Here is a 19336-nt window from a genome sequence, read left to right as displayed (position 1 = left end):
TTCTTTTCATATCATTACTCTAATATAATACTTTTCGATTGTGAAATATCACAAAACCTGAACATAAAAAGTTAAGAAAATCACTTAATTACAGAACTGGGACAATTTGAAAACAGTAAACCACAGAAGGAGGACAAAATATGATTTATTGGGTTATAATTGGGATTAACAGAAACACAATTTAAAAAAATATCCGACTTACCAATTACATTGTACTGTGTATGTTTGGCTTTGTATGTATTTTTGTATTTTTTAAAAGTATAGAAAAGTAAAGATATAACCTGATCGATTTAGTGGAAAGACCAAATTTTTTTCTAGAAAAACATTTAAATTTTTTATTGTTAGGCAATTGAAATTCTAATGAATAAGAAAAATATGCAAAATTGAATCATGCAACTATTGCGTTAGTTGTCTGCTTTGCTACACTAACATCTACAAATCTTGATTCGACTGTTCAATCTTTTCTACTGAAAATTTGAAAATAAACAAGGATGACAAGGATCCATAAAATCGAAGATCAATATATCAGAAGATCAGACAAAATACATTAACAATAAGAATAGCAACGGATTTATTTTCAACAAAAATAAGAATGAAAATTCTGTATTTCCAAAATTACACAATGCTTAAAGGTCCATACTGGCTCTCTGATAATGATTATAGAATTGCTGCGATTTCTACTAAACGTTTGTACCTATCTGTTACAGGAAGCATCTTGCCAAATCAAAAACTAATATGGCAATTCGAACATGCCTAAGGTAAGGACAAAAGCTATCCGTTATGGACGTACAGCCAAACTTACCCTAAATGTAAGAAAGCTTTGCTTTTAACAAAAATACTGATATATTTCTAAAACATCTATTTTAAATGCAAATGTACATTTATACATAATAAATCACATAAAGATAATATACAAATTGGTAAAAATTGTAATTTTTAATGGCACAAATACGTTAAATTTTACATGCTTTTATAACAAATAACAGAATTATATATTTTTTTTACTTCTGGAACATTGCAGGTTAAATTGCACATAAAAATCTAAAAAGTTATAAAATCCTAAATTTTAAAATTTCTGACAATTATATTTTCGTGGTTACAAATATTATTCTAAGAGTTATTCAGAACAGAAGAATTATTTCATTAATTAAGTTCGATTTTAGTAAAAGTTAAAACTTAAATTTAAAAAAAAAACATTCTCTTACAATCAGTTTTTTACTACCTATTTTGTCATGTTTAATTTTTTAATAAATTTTTGCTTTTATTTCTCAAATTTGAAAAATCAATTGATTATTGCACATTATTAATATAATAACAAAAAACAGTTGAAAAATATTGAAAAAGAGTAAAATATTTTGAGTTATGTTAAGGTTTCGTGATTTTTTGTCTTTTCATACTAAATAAATTTTTTAATATCTTACAAATATTATATATATTAAATTATATAAATCACTGCAAGGTTTTATTGTAATGTTTAAAATTATTTAAAATTTATATGCAGAAAAGAAAGGTTTTTTTTAATATAAAGCCAAGGTTACTTTTAATATAAAACAATGATAATTAAACATTAATAGTTTGTTATGCCATAAAAAAATAAAAGGAATAAAAAAGTGACAATAAAAAGTATTCAAATATTCAGCTTAAAATTAATTCCAATTGATTCAAAAGAAATTATGTTTCTTGCAAAGTTAATATTAAATAAATAAAAATTTTTAATTAATTGCCAAATAATATTAAAAAATCTTTATTTAAACAAAATGGTTTGTTTTGTATCAAGTTTTCTTTTTATTATAAAAAGAAGTAGATTATGATAAAACATTTTTTTATGTAAAATATTTTTTTTATACCTAGCGCCTTTGTCATCAGCTTCAAATAAGGCTTTGTTTTAAAATTAAGAGAAGCTAATTCTTTTGTGAGAAATGGGGCAAATTATCTTAATCTATACATCTCTGAAAGTTCCCTGAACTAAAAGATGTTTCAGAGATCTAACTAGACTAGTAGCCATACAAACAAAAAGACAGGCATTATATCATTAGTAGCGAAGCTACTCTATAATTCACTTTGTCCGTCAGTCCGTCAGTCCGTCCGTCCGTCCGTAACGCTATGGGGGAAATGGGATTTACTTAGCTCCTATAAAAGATAGAAAGCTGAAATTTTTTGACAACATTCCCATCATTAAGGAGCACAATTAACTATTAAACATCAATGGCGGTCGGACCGATTTTTAGCAGGTTTTAGGCTATTTTTTTTATTTTCCACATTTTTCCTCATATCTTTGGTGTTTATGGTCCGATTTTCAAAATTTTTTCAGTTAGATATATCAAAATAAAATTTTCCGTCGTTTGGAGAACCAACAATGACGGTCAGACTGCCTTTTTGCAGGTTTTTGGCTATTTTTATATTTTTTACATTTTCCCCCATATCTTTGGTGTTTATGGTCCGATTTTCAAACTTTTTTCAGTTAAATTTATCAAAATTAAATTTCCCATCGTTTGAAGAAAACAACAATGACGGTCAGACTGCCTTTTTACAGGTTTTTGGCTATTTTTATATTTTTTACATTTTCCCCCATATCTTTGATGTTTATTAATCGATTTTCAAAAATTTTTCTGTTAAAGATATCAAAATTAAATTTCCCGTCGTTTGAAGAAAACAACAGTGACAGTCAGTCCCATCCACGAAATTTTGTGCTTAGCTACTTATGGATGTTGTCATCCTTGTTTTATAATAAAGGATACAAAATTTCTTGACAATAAAGTAACACCTGGCTGGTATGTAATTAAGACGTGTAGACTATCACAAATTATTGCTGCGTCATTTAATTATTAATTATCCAATATCTAATTATTAATTATCCAATATTTAATACAGCCAACAATGGTAAATTTATAAAATTCGGAGCTTTATTAAACAAAGACAAGAGGACGATTACGTAAAATGTAGCGAAGATGTTTAAAATTGAAAACAAATCAAACAAATCATTTCTGCAACCGATTCGGTTCCTCATATCCTTTTCAATACACTTTTACGGAGATGAGAGGAGCTTTGATCACGTTATTGTTCTGGATTCCCGCGTTATTTTCTTTTTTTTTATAATTGTTTATATGTAGAAAAAAAATCTGACAACCCTAGCACAGACTTTCAGAAGATTTTCGCTACTAAAACTGTATAGACATTAAGATATATAAGTTTTCCGGAATTTTAAAGTTAGAGGGAGATTTGAAATCTGCATCAAATTTTGAGGATTTTTTATAAAATTCGTTTTTTCTATAATTCTTTATCTAAAAGCGGAAATGCAATTTAAGTTAATTAATTTTGGCATCTGTGATTGGTGGATTTAAAAAATCTGCGCTCTGATTGGATGGCGTACATCATTCAACCAATTAGAGCGCAGGTAGTTTAAAATCCACCTATCCTATTGGTCAAAATTAATTAACTTAAAATGCATTTCCGCTTTTAGATAAAGAATTATACAAAAAACGAATTTTATAAAAAATCCTTAAAATTTGAAGCAGATTTCAAATCTCCCCCTAACATTAAAATTCCGGAAAACTTATATATCCTAATAGACATACAATAAGTTGTTGATATAGAATTTGAGCGGTAGTAAGTTATGCTAATCAAAGTGATGACAAAACCATGTTGATGATATGTCAGTTTTTACCACTTTTACCACAACTAAAAATGATTTTGGGTTCACATGAGATCAATTGATAAGAATTTTTAAAAAGTTAAAGATATTTGGATCTCAATTCAATATTATTCTTTATGTTTTATTACAAATTTACAAGTTATAAAAAAATAAGTAAATGACAGAAAAAGTTGCATTTTATGTTAATAAATATATATAAGCACAGAGGGATGGAATGTTATTAGTAATAGTAGAAACCATTACCTTACGGAAATGGTATTCCATCAAAACAGCTAAAACAAAGACATTGCCAATTATTGCTTGCTTTCAAACTACAAAAGTGTATTTTCTATAAGTAATTTTAATTTTATGAAAATTTGTAACAATTAATTTAATCAAATTAAAAAGCATTAAACCACATCTTAATATGTGACTCTAGCAAAATATTTGTTTTGTTGAATTGTGTGAATATTTTTGGAAACGGTTGTCTAAACCTGGAATATAGATAGAAATAAAATAAACCTACTTATTTGATAGGAGGATTTAAAACAATGTCATGTCCCTACGCTGTAAAAAAAAATCGAATAACCCGAAGCTTAAACTATAAAGTTTTAAAAATCCATTAGTGTTGAAGCTTATAAAAAATTAAATTGTATACTGGCTTACCATTGGTAATTTAGTCTGTGTATTGGCCTATTATTGGTCATTTGAATTGTATGACGTCATTTTTTAACCCCTAACAGCACGGAATTGACAATTTAAATGCAATGGAAAAAAAACTTCCATTGTCCTTAAGATATATTCTAAGCCAAATTCATTAAAAATGGGACATTAAATACTGTGCTGAAAATATATCTATGCATATCCGTCTCGTGTTTGTAGGGAAGTAGAGTAGTATAGTACAGGTTGACTGCTGGAAATGACCCACTGCACTGGAAATAAATTATCTTTGCTACTCTTCACCTTATATCTTCAAGGTTATGTATGCAAGCAGGCAAATTAATATTGTGCAACAAAGGAAGCTATTAACAGAGAAGGTTCAGTTATACAAAACGAATCTTCTTACTTATATGAAAAAAAATACAAATCATCTTGTATAGCTTTAAAAAAAAGATTAATTGGTCTTCTAACGTTTTAACGTTCTTAAAGATTGTCTCAATAATACCACCTTAATGTGTAACCATGGTCAACATTGGTCATAACTGATGTAAAGAATTTTAGTTTCCGAAAGTGTACCTAGCTTCCGCGTCCTAACTCAAAATTTACTACTAGCTAAAAAAGCTTCAAACTTCCAAAAAAAATCTAAATTTCAAAAATTTAAATTTTAAATGTATAATGTATAAATCGTTTATACATTATATCGCTTTTCCCTTTGAACGGAGTAGCTGAAAATAGCGTTTGCAATAATTGGGTTATCTGCTGTACAACTTTGGAAATTAGGGAAGAAACAGGCAATCCATTTTCAGCACATCTCATAACTTGGCCAGTGCAAGTGTATATTTTTTTATAAGCGTAACTATTCTACAGTAAACCATAGTCAGCCAAAAACTAAAGCTAGTCAAAATTTATCTAGCTAAGATGTTATGTTTTAAGCGATTCATTAACAATGCTTGTAAAAATATCTTCTGTTCTTTAATCAAACATGATGTTGACTTGTTATTACTGCGCTAGGTATATCATATTCATTGTTTGTATGTTATCTACATCTTATTTAATACATACTATTTATAAAATTCTTAAGTGTATTGGTTTCAAAAAACTTACTCATTAACACATTAAGACAGTATTATATGGCTATTTTCAAATTATTAACAATAAGCTCAATTAAAATTGTGTTTTTGAGTTTCACAAAACAATTTAGCTGCACAAATTTTTAAGAAACAAATTTGCTTTACTATTAATCAAGATAAAAGTTATAAGAAGAAAAAAATACTTTTGGGTTTAAATTTTAATTTTAGCGGAAAGCTTAATTATGATTCTATAACTAAGCCTTTTTTTTATAGAGAATATTTAATTTTTCATTATTATGCTTTTTGTGATATCAAGTCTTATGCTTTTTTTGTGATTTAAAGGATAATTATCACTTTATAAAAGTAAAATTTTTACATTAATATACCAAAATCTGTATGAAACAAATATTTTGCACGAAATCAAGATTAACAACGTCTATAAGTGAATAAGTTAGACTAGGAAAAAAAATAAAATGAGTTTACTGCATTAAATGCATTCGTCCTAGTTCAATTTGAATTTTATCGTCCTTGTTGAGTGGCTTCTTCACGTGGCGTATCAACATGTCTCGTAATCTGAAAAATAAACCAAATTATTTTCTCAAATAAACTTCCCCCATTATTTTGAAAATATTTTTAAATTATGGGTGGGGTAATTTTACGTTTGTTTATTACTTTTAGGTCAGGCTTTGTTTGTTCAAATTGGGTACTGTGTAGCACGGCTGGGTTTAGGCCCCCACATGGGCATAGAAAAACAACATCCCCCCTTATTAATATTTTATCTTCAAAATGGGTGGGTGGGGGATTTAGTGCTTGATTGACACTTTTAAGGAAAGCACTCAACAATGCTGTAATGTTTTAAACTCAAAATTATGTGAAGAAAAACGTTTTAAATATAACTTTAATAAATAAACTAAAAGACAAAAAAAATTATGTTTATAGATGGGATTCTCTTGGTAATAGGTCATATTATTATTCAATTCCAAAGCTATGTTCTATATTTTAAACCTCTTAAAATATACATATCATGAAAACATGAAAAAAAGCTTCGTATAAAAAGATAATTTCTTATAAAAAGATTACTTCACAGACAGACACACAAAATTCTATCACTTAATATTATAAATATACTTTCTTAGAAAGAATGATGAAAAATGCATGAAGAAAAGGAACCAAGATTGTTAAACCAAAAACTGTCAATAAACACCTAAAAATAGATAAAAATATATTCAATTATAATCTTATTTTCCTAAATGAACGTCATTCTTGGAAATATTGTTAAATGTATATTTTGTAAGCATAAAACTTATAAAACCCAATAAATAATTAAATATTATTATCCTAAATGATATTAGAATTTAGTTTTATGCCTAATTATGCAAACATTGACAATCATAAACTTTAAAAGAACCCACAAAGTTAACCTTGCAGGGAAACTGAAACCAGACCATATATTACTAAAGTGTACCAAAATAAGTATAACACATGACATTGAAATCCCCTATATCTTATAAATATTTTTCAATAAATGCGCTAAATCCTATAAAATTTCTAATACTTCAAAGACTTGCACAGTTCTCTATATTTATTTATGTAAGGCCAAGGAAACCCTTAATTTTAAGCGAATAGGAAATTCAATGGCATAAAACAACTAAAAAGTGACTTACTGAGTGGGTCTGCTCCAATCTAGAATAGAATACATGTAATGTGATGAGTTGTATATTTCTGTCCCCTCCTCTGCTATGTATGCAAAGTTGGAGAGCGCATACACCAGACAAAACAGCTGAGAGTGGGTGGCGTGCAGGAATCTCCAGGGTCTAAATAGTAAAATGAAATTAATCAGGATCTCGAGAGATAAGACAATTGATTTTATAAATGTTGACAAGTTTAGATACTACTAGTCGGAAACAAACTAATAAAATTGCCCAAAATTTTTGAGGCAACCAACAAGTTGGTCATAATGCAGTGTAAGTTGAGGTCCAATATCTCCTCCCTTTCCTATTACCCTTACACCAAGAAAAAGCTGGTAGCACATCTTAAGCACAATATGACCTTCCAGTAATCTTTAATAGTCTATATGCACATAGGCTTTAATTTTTTCAGCTTTATAAGAAAATATGTTTTTTTTTATTTTACATGAAATGACAATGTAAGAATAAGATTATTTCTTATAAGAACAGATCTATAGTATAGATGTATATAACTACCTCCCTGCCTTTTTCATTGACCTATTTCGTCTGCTTCTAAATTATTTTCTGCTACTTGGCTGTGTTAATATAAGCGACACCATTGGTTGATTTTCAATTACCCAAATTGATGCAATTGGGAGATATAGTTATTTAACCCTTTCTCCCTCTAGTATTTTACTCTAATCTTATATATATGTATGAATTGTATGTATTTTCTACGATTTATAATATCGTCTTCTTTTAAAAATATATCAAATAGTTCAGTACATTCTGAAAGTTTGTCTACATAAATGTTAATCCTTATACTAAAGTAACAGGATGTCTGTGTGTCTGTCTGTGTGTCTGTACCGAAGGATCTCGCTAACTGCTGAACCGATCGGGTTCTCCTTAACAGGGTAGCTTCTCATAAGTCCCGGGAAGGTTTATAACTATTTTGGGGGAGGGTACCACCACCCTCCCAAGAGAAATGACAAAAAAATCAAAAAAATTTCAAATTTAGAGGAGACTTCAACGTCAAATAAGGTGGTATCGTACATAAAAAATTAACTTTAACAAACAACAACATTTAAAGTGCCACTAGAGGCCTCTAGGGGCGTATCCGCTAGTATTATCAGATTGCCCTTCAACTTCAAGAAAAGATTGTGTGTTTTTTGATTATCTACATTCTATTAAACCTTAAAAATATTTTCGCTTTGCATAAAATTGTTTTGATTATAAGATTTCACTGACATAGTTACTTGTGCTATCAAACAGATTTATACAAATATCTAGTGTAGCTTGTAAATTAGCTTTAACTCAAAATTAATTATAATTCACTTTTTATTAATTTTGTACTATTTCCGGTAAAAATATAAATATCCTACGTATATATAGGTAAAAATACGAAATAGAAATATGAATTGCAACTGTAATTAGCTTTTTAAGGCCAACTCCCTTATGAAAAGCGAATCATGACTTAGGCTATGGCAGTAAGTCAGAATCGTTCAATTTCATTGAAGCAAAAAATAAAGATTCCTATTTCAACGGGGTTTTAACACAAAAAATAGGTATGCCCAACTTAAAAATGTTAGTTTTAGATGATTAGATATGATAAAAAATATCATATTAACTGATTCTGGAATGGTGATTTCTATGACAACTAGGCATGATTTTTTAATCGAATACGATCTCTTTGAATACGAATTTAAATTTCTTGCAATTAAGTTTGTCCATATTCACATGCTGTACTTAGATAATTTTACAACAAATTAGTATCGAATTTATATTCTGATTTAAAAATAGTATTAACTTTCTTCAATATTTTAAGACCAATCAATCTCTATTCGATTTCCCACCTTCTGATTTGCAAACCTTCACCTCTTTGGATGTACTATCATCCTAATAATATTAAAACGAATAATTTTTACCTGGTAGATATAAAGACATCAATAATATTATAAGCCGGGATGAATGCGTGTCCGGACAGGTTCTGCAGGTCCAGCGGATGAACTCCGGGCTGGTAGAAAAATGGCCAGTACATTAAACAGCTCACTGAATTAAAGTTAGGCTTGAAATGTAAAAAAGGATGTACATAAAAGTATAGGTAGTAGGTTTCTTATATAACATGGAAACCTCCTTTAACAAAAATATGTCCGACAGTCTGACTGGCAATAAACCAAGGTAAGGTATTTACTAAAATATTCTTTTCAGTGTACCTATAATATTTCATTATTCTAGAATTTCAACATAGAACCAGACACAGTCTAATTATACAGAAGCTTGACTTCAAAAATTAAATTTACCTAATGATACATTTGCACTGATATTTGCAATATACCATAGAATTCTGTGAGAAATAGGGAGGGGCAAGTTACTACTAGCATAACCTTCCCGGGTACTAAGCTCGATTTGACCTAAAATAACCAAAATAAATAGAAATTAATGTAATAACTTTAAAGGTCACAATCAGAAAGAGGTATATTTATTACAGATATTTTATATTCATCTAGATAAAACAAACTTTCAATTCTTTTCAAAACATGTTGCAGAAGGGAGCGCGAACCGTGCGATTTTTTTTCAAAATACTTAAATGTGGATTTATTTTTTGATTCATTCTGTTCCTACCTCAATTTCCTTGCCTTTTTGGTGTATATTCTAAGTGTTTAGAAAGTGTAATTACATAAAACAAATATATTCATACGATGCGAGAGTAAAACCGTTGTTTTTTATACAGATTTACATTTAAATGACATGAAGGGGTCATCCTGCTGTTCCTACCTTGAAGTTCAATCCTCCACCTTCTGGTGACAAGAACGGCCTCGAGGAAATACTGAATGAATGCCAGGAGCCTCACCCAGCTGGTCAGGTATAATGCATACTTCCAACCATCCTCTGAAAATTTTTTATTTTAATAATACAGCGTGTTGGAATTTAGATGGCATGTTTTTTTCAAAAAATTTGCCGAAAACTGTATCCCCAGCCTTGCAAAGTCGAATTCATCGATTAACATTTTGAACCCCCCCCCCCCCCCCAACCTAAAAGAAAAAAGGTTTGGGCGTCATTGAGCATAATATGCATCCAAAGAAACATAGATAGATAACCCAATATAACACCTGTAGCTGTCTTTAACATATAAAAATACCTCTTTTACACTTAATGTAATTTATACAAAGCCATTCAAGGTACAAACTTTCGATATATTCGCTTTTATCCGGATATATATGAAATAAATTGGCGTATATTTAAATGCTTTTTTTGATTGAATTAGTTATTCCAAATATCAAAGTGATATTTCGTGAATTGTTAGAAAGGTTATTTTTTTAATATCACCATCATCTAAGGTGATATTTATCACTTTATAAAAAAATAGCGGCTACGCCCCAAGAGTCATCTTTAGGGAAGGGGGACTGACCTTTTATTTTAGATTTAAGAAGAAAAAAATATAATTTGGGTGGGAAATTTTTTTCTAGGGGCGATTTCTCATGAAAGGTACCCTTTCTCAAAATAGTTAAAAACATTCCACAGATCCTTCACTACATACAGACAAAAAAAGCTTTTTATATTATAGGATATCATAATTATTAAATTATTACCATAACAAAACAATTAACAATTTCATCCCCAATAGTTAAGGGAATCAATTCAAGTAAATCAGACTTAAATCTTTAAAACCGCTTTCAAAATCTCATTTTTGTTAATTTACTTATACGAAGTGGAAGCCGGACGGACAGATCGTAGTTGCAGAAAATCTGCACTATTAAAAGGGCGTTAAAATTGCATATAGGTTAAAAGAGTTTTATCATTACAATTTGATATAACATTAGCAAGTAAATATTAGATAAAATAAGTTAGGCATTTAATGGAAAAAAAATATATATAATTACAATATTTTATGTTTTTCAATACAAATCTAATCTATATTCTAAAGTAGAAATTAGTAAAACCTTGCTAAACACCTAACCAACTGCATTATCCCATTCATGGAACCTTTTTTGTATTCTGGCAAGGTTTTTACCTATTTTATTTCAAAATTAAAGATACCTGGGGGCTAATGGCACAATTGGTAGTATCTAATAATCGACTAAGAAACGGTTTTAGAAGAGGATGTAACTTTTATTACTTTAACTGCCAAGATATTTGAAAAGGCCTACGTTCATTAATAATTATTTTTTTAAGAGTCGCCGTTCCATAGAACAGCTACTTAACATTACTGAGTTTATAAGTAACATTTAATTTTCTTATTATTACATACTAATTAAATGTTGCACTTTTCTTTATTTTGTGAAAACATACCTAAGTACAGTTATATATGCATCTACTTTTGAATGATATAATATTTGTATACAGAAACACATATTGCAAATCATATCAATTTTACAAAATGTACTTTAAATTCGTCGAACACCCATTGTTTGTAATTTCCATAAAAGATTCCATGAAATTTTTATCTAATTTTTGTCTTAATAATATTACTTTAACACTTCTATCTACTTGAATTTTTTAACTTACAAAAAAAACTATTTCAATGTTTCAGCATAGGAGCTCTGTGGGCGATTTCTGACATTTGTAGAATGAACAACATGCATACAGCTCATCAAAACGTGAGAATTCAGAGTCAAAAATTGACATTTCAATTTTCTCATGGAAGGCAATGGATGTTTTTATATTCTGTAATATTCATTAAATAACAGCTTATATCTTTTAAACAGATAAAAAATTGAATTATTTAATTACTTAAGATTTTGGTAGCCACAAATGTATTAGTTGTCATCTTTTTTAAGCAAACCACAACCGTTCACACAAGAAGATGCACAATTTTCTGTTGTTTTTTAATATTTTAAAGCTGAAAAAGTTTACGACTATGCTTCAGCCGCCAACTTGACAGATTATTACGGCTTGACACCGAAAAAAAAATCTAAACTAACTTAACCCTAGAATTTGGATACCTAAATTTTTAATATAATATCTTTTACAGATGGACATTGGACATTTTAGTGGAAATATTAAAAAGAGTTTAGGCTTATTAATGCAGTTTTTATTATCATAATATGCATTTATTATAAAAAAAATATAAGCACAGTTTATAACAATAAATAAACAATTGTGTATCCATAAAGATAACTTAGTTATTGCAGTTATTGGTAATTCAAAATTTCATGGCAGCTGTTTTAAAATTACCCTTTTTATTGACTTGTATAATGGTTTGATATTATTATGTTATATTGTTTGAAATGAAGATCTTTCTTTTCTTGGAAAGGTTAGGTTGTTCTTAGGTTGTTAGGGAAGCTTCACATTGATCATGAGTGTAATCTCATTTATCTTAGGGGGAAAAATATTAATATCCACTCCATCCCCCTTATTTAACTTTTTAGAAGAAAAAACTTTTTTTCCGATGGCCTGGAACTATCACTGCGGAGCTCTTCTAAACTTTACCTAGCCTAACCAACATCAAAAGTACGGTTTTTTTTACTAAAAGTTCGTTTATAGCTAGATGCAAGCTGCCATTTTTCTAGTTGCACTGCTGTGAACATAATTATTCTAGGCTGAAAAATACTTTGTTTGCCGAGCTTTGAATGATAACAAAAATGTTTATACAAATAGCTAAAATTCAAGATTAGCTCATTTTGAAATTATGCCTTCTCTCTCAAATTGCCTGTTGAACACAGGATTCACCCCCCCCCCTCCCACCTTATTTAAAAATTTTAAAAATAAGGGGGTTTGGGAGTGTATTTTGGTTTCTTTGTTTTATTACTTACAGTCAGGTTAGGTTAGTTTATATTGGGAACTGGGTAGCCCCGAAGATAAAGGCTACACGGGGTGTGGGTATTGGTAAGTGCTCGATAGGCAATTTGAGGAAAAGCACCAAAAATAGTAAAGATACATCAACAATTTCAACAAAAAAAAATACATTTTTCTTTAGCAGTTTAAGTGCAGCATCTAGTGCAGAAAAGGTCTTCATATCTATTAAGGTCATTAAAAACTGCTTTAATTACTTAAAAATTGAAATTCCTAAAAACCGTGTATTTTTTAAGATTTCGCTTAGTTTCTAGAAAGATTTAATTAGCTACGTTAGTTGAACACGACTAAAATTATTCTGCATAAAATGACGCAACAAATTAACCGTCAATGGTGGCCGGATAAGTCAAGGGATAAAGTCATAAAATTTACAGGGAAAATGGGATAGATAAATAGGCTCTAGAAGGTTTTGTATCCGAACAAATAATCATTATACAAGAGGCATGTAAAAATGTAATTTAAAAGTAAGGTATGTCCCAAGAAAAGAATAGTTATTTCTCGCATCGTATTATAAACAGCTTTCCGCGGATATAGAATGTACAATTATAAGAATAAAAGCTGTTTTTTTAGCCCCGAGGTGCCGAAGGCACGGGCTAAAAAACTGGTTTTAATTATATGATTGTACATTTTTATATTCGTAGAAAGCTGGATATAATACGATGCTAGACATAGTTTTTTCGTATGGATGAGAACCGGTTCCTATCCACCAGATTCGAATGAATACGAGAATAGTTATTTCGCGTATCGTATTATAAACGGCTTTCCGCGGATATGTAATGTACAATTATAAGATTAAAACTAGTTTTTTTAGCCCCGTGGTTTTAATTATATGATTGTACATTTCTATATTCGTAGAAAACTGGATATAATACGATGCTAGACATAGTTTTTTCGTATTCATGAGAACCGGTTCCTATCCACCGGATTCGAATGAATTCGAGAAAAAAAATTCCGCCATTTTTTATAAAATATTAAGATATATTTATTTCAAGAGGGATAAGTATGTTGAATAATAGATAAGTTTACTTTAATCATTGGCATCATTAGAATGATAATTTAATAATATCTTATTTTATGTAAGTCATACATATAGGATATTTAGAAAATTAATCTTTAAAAAACAAAACTTCTTAGATTATTTCTATATTTACTTATTACTTTTTGTAATCTTTCTTAAACGTTCCTAATCAAAACACGTTTTGCAATTTTTACATAATTCATAACATCACTTAATTTTGCACTACAAAATTGGCATAATTGATTTATACATTCAAATATCCGTCAGTCAGAAACGCTTCGAGGGAAAAAAAATTTCTCGGCTACAACAACAAAAGATGGAACAGCGGAAAGTGTCATGTCTGATGTCATAAAAATGCGCCTATTATCCATCTCTTTTTTAGGAGTTTCTTTTCCCACTTATCCTGTCATCCTTCCTTTTAGACGTTTTTTTGTGACATCACACATGACACTTTCCGCTGTCCCACAAAAGATAGATGTCTTTGAACTATTAAGCATCTTCAAAAAATGCTAAATCTATAATTTAAGCTTTGGAGGTTAGGTTGGTTACAGTACTGATAACATTTGGGTGTATGGGTTTTGAAAGTAACTATGTTTGTATGGTAAAAGCTAAAAATACCAAAATTAAAACATTTAGAAATTATGAAATTAAAAAATATCTAAACCAAACCCAAAAAGCAACTTAACTACCAAAAATTATATTTTAATACTAACCTTTTAAAGCTCGTTTATATATAGATTCCACCAGGAATGAAAGAGCCAAAATGGCTATTATCCATCTAAAAACATATATCAATATTAAGTGGGATTGATATATGTAATATCCATGATAACATTTGAAAATATAGAATTGATGGTATTAGTGATGGCAATCCGTCGAATTTTTTGACCGGATTCGGATTCCGGATTCTTAAAGAATCCGTCAAAAAAAGTGGCGGATTCCGGATCGGATTCAGGAATCTAGCAATATTTTAAAAGGATTTTTTTTTTAATTTTTAAAAATTAAGTGCTACATATGTCTTAAAAATCAATGTTCTTGGTGTTCTCACTTCCGAGAATCGAACCAGATTTTAAAAGATATTATATATAATGATGAAACTCTTTGCCTTCAAAGAGGAGGAGTTGAAAGATAAAACTCAAGACGCTAATTTTAGCCTACAAATTAAGAATCCGGAATCCGCTATTAAAAAACGGATTCCGGATCCGGATTCCAAAATTGGCCAAAAATTGGGCGGATTCCGGATTCCGGATACGGATTGCCATCCCTAGATGGTATACATAATAGAACAAAGCGGCTAGAATCAATTGATGAGCAGTCGAACGTCCAATCTATATTTATGCTACTTTGATTATGGAAAATAATATCTACTTAAATGCTCTTTATTTATATTCTTATTATTTTTTCCTTAGAATGTTGAAATGTTGTTGATAATATTGCCCTATTTCAAAATAAAATGTCTTAAAATGAAGAAATATTCCATTCTTTAATCTATAAAAAAAAGGTTTACCTGTGTATTAAATAACATTTTGACACAACTTCCGTATTTTTTCCAATCCACTGAAGAAAAAAAACATATAAACAAAGGAGTGCACAGCAATTTGCCAGGAGAATGTGAGACTTGAAAGGTTTCTCATATAAAATTTATAGATAATAAGATTAAAACCAGTTTTGTTAAGCCAAAAGGACCCGAAGGCCAGGGCTGTCAAAACTGGTATAATTTTTATGATTTGTATACTAATATACATGGAAAATTTTCTGTAATATGATGCTATGTATAATTTTTCAGCATGGCTCAGAACCGAATCTATCCAGTGGCCATTATTCGGGCAACCTTTGTCTTGAAGTTCCAACTATGCAGGGAAAGTGGATATACCATTTCCAAGCAATACTATCATAATTAAATTCACTCGAAAAGACATTTAATACAAGGTAGAACAAAGTCTGTCCGCCCGTCTGACAATCAGACTATCCTTCTGTCTCTCCATCCGTATGTCTGTGTATCTGTCTAGATTTGAATGAGGCACTCATTAAACAATAGACTATTTAAGTTCTAGTTTATTATGTCATTCATGGAATATACCTAATGGTCAACTAATTGTTTTAGACCATTTTTCTAAGAAAAATCCCAACCTCTTTAGGCTCCCCCACTTCAAAAAAAAAAGAGAGGAAAGAGCCATTTTTGTGCGGTCTTAAAACTTAAAATAAAATGTATTAAATTGAATCATATTATGTTTACAGGCACCAATACCTAAAATTACGTGTATTTTTTGCAAAAATTGCAACAAAAAAGTATTAAAAATGATAGATTTTCAATAAATGTTCATGGATTATATTGATTAAAAATAAGAGGATTTATATTGGTAATCCTTTTTTATCAGAATACAAACAAGATATTGAAAATATGTTATGCAAAAAATATAGTACAAATTATAAAACAAAACATGGATGACAACAACCATAAAAGCGCAACTAACTTCAACAAATTAATGATGGGTTGGAATTATAGAGTAGCCACTCTTTTATTAAACTTTTTCTTAAACTTCTGAAAGATATTAATTTATTTTGCAAGAAAAAAAAATTCAACTTTGAAACCAATTGCTTGTAGAGTAGGAAAGCTCTATAAAAATCAGATGATACTTTATACCAAAAATGTATTTACGTTTTGACAAACTTACCCTTGTTCAGATACTTTTACGGAAAAGCTTCGCTTTTGCAAATAGCCTGCCAATATTTTTTATTGATCTGACATTTTTGTCTTATGCAATTTTGTCAATTTTGTGTTGCTATTATAAAAATTGGTAATGCCTATAGGTAAGGACAGACTGATATAAAATCTAGTTAGCTTGTTAATTACTGCTGTGCTTATTATAAATGTTTTCACTTGTGCTCAAAACTATTATGATTAACTTTCCATTATGGCTTTGAAACCAATTAACATCATTTAGCTGGATTAGCAATGCTTCTCAGCCATACTAAAAATTCATGTATAGCATCGTATTATAGACAATTTCCACGAATATTGAATGAAAATGATTAAATTAATACCCTTTTTTAAATTTAATATTCGCGAAAAGCTGTCTATAATAAAAAGATGCTGTAAATATAAAATATTTACCGTGTTAGTGAATAGTTTTTTATCAGGAGCCTGATAATTTCTACACCGGGTACAGACACCCGCACTTGAACCAGATATAACCATAGCAAGATTATTTTACTTTTCACATTTTAGCATCTACAATAATTTTCAAATGAAGATGTATAGATTGTTTTTTAAAAATAACAGCAAATTTACAGAAAACTATTGAGATAGTTAGAAAGACAAAAAAGACAGAGAGAAACGAAAGAGAAAAAAGGACCCAGAGGCAAAAAAAATATTAATAATAAAAAAGAAGTAGAAAAATAAGAAGTCGGTAGATATTACGAACCTGGGAAGTGATAGAAGGTGCAATTTTGCACAAACTAACATTAAAGAAGGAATTACAAACAGATAAAAGGACAGGCAGACAAAAACAATAATAGAGTAGATTCGCTACTTTAAAAAAATTAAATCTTAGCTTAAGACATACTGTACTAATTAAATAAAGTTGTCACTCATAATGGATCAAAGCTTTATTTTCACCTCTATTTAATCCTGTCATGACATTAATGTGTGTAAACTTATAAAAAGCAAGGGTAATTTAACGTTTTAAAACTATTTTTCACATTGCTTTCACATATAGTATTATGATTATGTTAATTTTATTTCTATGGTGATGTCTAAGACGATAAGTTTAAAAGAATATTAAGCATTTAATATCTTTTTTTTACAAACTTTAGTTTCTTTTGTCATTAATTGTTTTTAATTGTGAACTTATTTTGAAAAGTTATTCAATATTTATTAAAAAATATTTGAAATTTAAAATGTATGACAATCAATCAATTAAAATATAAACATTTAAATGTCAACTCAAAATACTTTTTAATAAGTTTGTTATTTTAAAACATATAACAGTATGTTCAATTTATGTCTATCATAGGTTAATGAAAAATATAATTGAATAAAATAAGTATTGTTTAATGACAAATCAAATTAACTTTTATAATTCTAATATAAATAAAATTCTATAAATTCACAATCAAATAAAAAATTTCACATCATAAAAAATTCTTATCACTAAAATTACAAGTTTTTCATGTTTTTGCTTAAATTTTAAACTGTAAAAAAGATATGCATTTATATTTATTAAAAACTATAGATAATATCACTTGATTATTAAACATTAACTTGTTTTAAGTAAAATTTAGATTATGTTTATTTATTTTGAAAAATAACTTGTTGCTTCACTAATTTCTCACTTCTGTAGCAGAGCACAGTGTCAGTGTCTGTTGAGTGCACGGACGACGGCACCAAAGCACGAAAACACTCCATTCCATATGGTAGGGAGGGGGGGGGGGGCATTGTGGGATTAAGCCCTCCTCTCCTCCCTCTTTCCATTTGTGTTACTATGCAACACTGCTTTTCCATATTCAAGTACCTGCCTTCTTCCTACATATATATGTTTGTATTGCTTATAATTCAAGTCACCCCTCGCTACACAATATTTTGGGCTCTATTTGGTAAATCTAGGCATTGGACTTCTAAAAAATTCTAAGAAACGTATCTACTCTTTAATATAATATTGTCAGTTATAGAGAGAAAGAGATGCCTTTGATGATGAATAGCTTGATTTACAAGCCTTCTTCCAGCCACTTATCACAATATTTTAAACATAAATCGAAAATAAAAAAAGATTCCTAATTTGAATCTTTTAATTAAAACCAGGTGGATAGGTTGCTTAACCCCTATATATTTTACTATATTATTTCAATACTTTTAATCAAATCTATACATATTACATATGGTATTGTGAAAGCAGTTATTAACAAGATATTGAAATAACAGCCAATTTCTCCAATAATTACGTTACGTCTATATTTACTGTATTACTACTAGAACCGTATATCTACTTTTTAATGGTATCAGTTATGATGTAGGGGCTCTAGTTATACTGATAAAGTTGAATTAGTTAGCACTAAAGCTTAGAAATTTCTTGTATTGTTTAGCGAGGTGTGATAATACTATTCTTAAATGTTTTATAATTGGCATAGGACGTCGTCTTTTTTATAACCAATTTAAACCAGAAAGAGAAAATTCTACCAAATATGTTTATATAAATTATTATATAGTACATTTGTTTCATGTTAAATGTCAATAAATAAGTAAATTATAAATAAACTATGAAGAAAATGAACTTATTTATAACATTTCTTACCTTTTATTGGCCAGTAAAAACTAGACTTAAAAACTTATAATATAAATTTATGTCATTATTATTATTATTGGGTATTAAAGTAAACCTAATAATAATTATGAGTAATATATTTTAATTAGAATAAAATCAAAATATAGTTCCCGAAGTAAATGTTTCATGGTATTAAGTTTATTAATATTAACAATTGTCCTGCAATCTATAATACA

The 19336-nt window shown here is 29.0% G+C and overlaps 1 protein-coding gene across 1 annotated transcript; it reads right to left on the bottom strand.

Annotated features, from left to right (window-relative positions):
- Positions 1–844: 844 nt before the first annotated feature.
- LOC145317177 (protein rolling stone-like) lies at positions 845–17073 on the bottom strand. The gene is made up of 9 exons (XM_080158127.1): positions 16955–17073; positions 15347–15396; positions 14553–14617; positions 9804–9917; positions 9329–9439; positions 8954–9077; positions 7026–7175; positions 6494–6565; positions 845–5934 (listed from the first exon to the last, which is right to left on the bottom strand). Exons 1-9 carry the CDS (start codon positions 17036–17038, stop codon positions 5841–5843), a joined length of 864 nt encoding a protein of 287 aa, XP_080014253.1. The 5' UTR covers positions 17039–17073; the 3' UTR covers positions 845–5840.
- Positions 17074–19336: the final 2263 nt, after the last annotated feature.

The sequence above is a fragment of the Acartia tonsa genome, chromosome 4 (assembly GCF_053477335.1).
Source record: "Acartia tonsa isolate MP-2025a chromosome 4, ASM5347733v1, whole genome shotgun sequence".
Lineage (NCBI taxonomy): Eukaryota > Metazoa > Arthropoda > Copepoda > Calanoida > Acartiidae > Acartia > Acartia tonsa.
This window is presented reverse-complemented; position numbering and strand designations above follow the sequence as displayed.

What these genes read in the sequence shown, in the direction of transcription:
- LOC145317177 (XM_080158127.1), bottom strand. Translation starts at nt 17,038, where the DNA reads ATGGTTATATCTGGTTCAAGTGCGGGTGTCTGTACCCGGTGTAGAAAT. An exon ending in GTGGAGGATTGAACTTCAAG is followed by an intron (nt 9,440 to 9,803) that starts GTAGGAACAGCA and finishes TGGTTATTTTAG; the next exon opens with GTCAAATCGAGCTTAGTACC. An exon ending in GATTGGAGCAGACCCACTCA is followed by an intron (nt 6,566 to 7,025) that starts GTAAGTCACTTT and finishes ATCTATTTTTAG; the next exon opens with GTGTTTATTGACAGTTTTTG.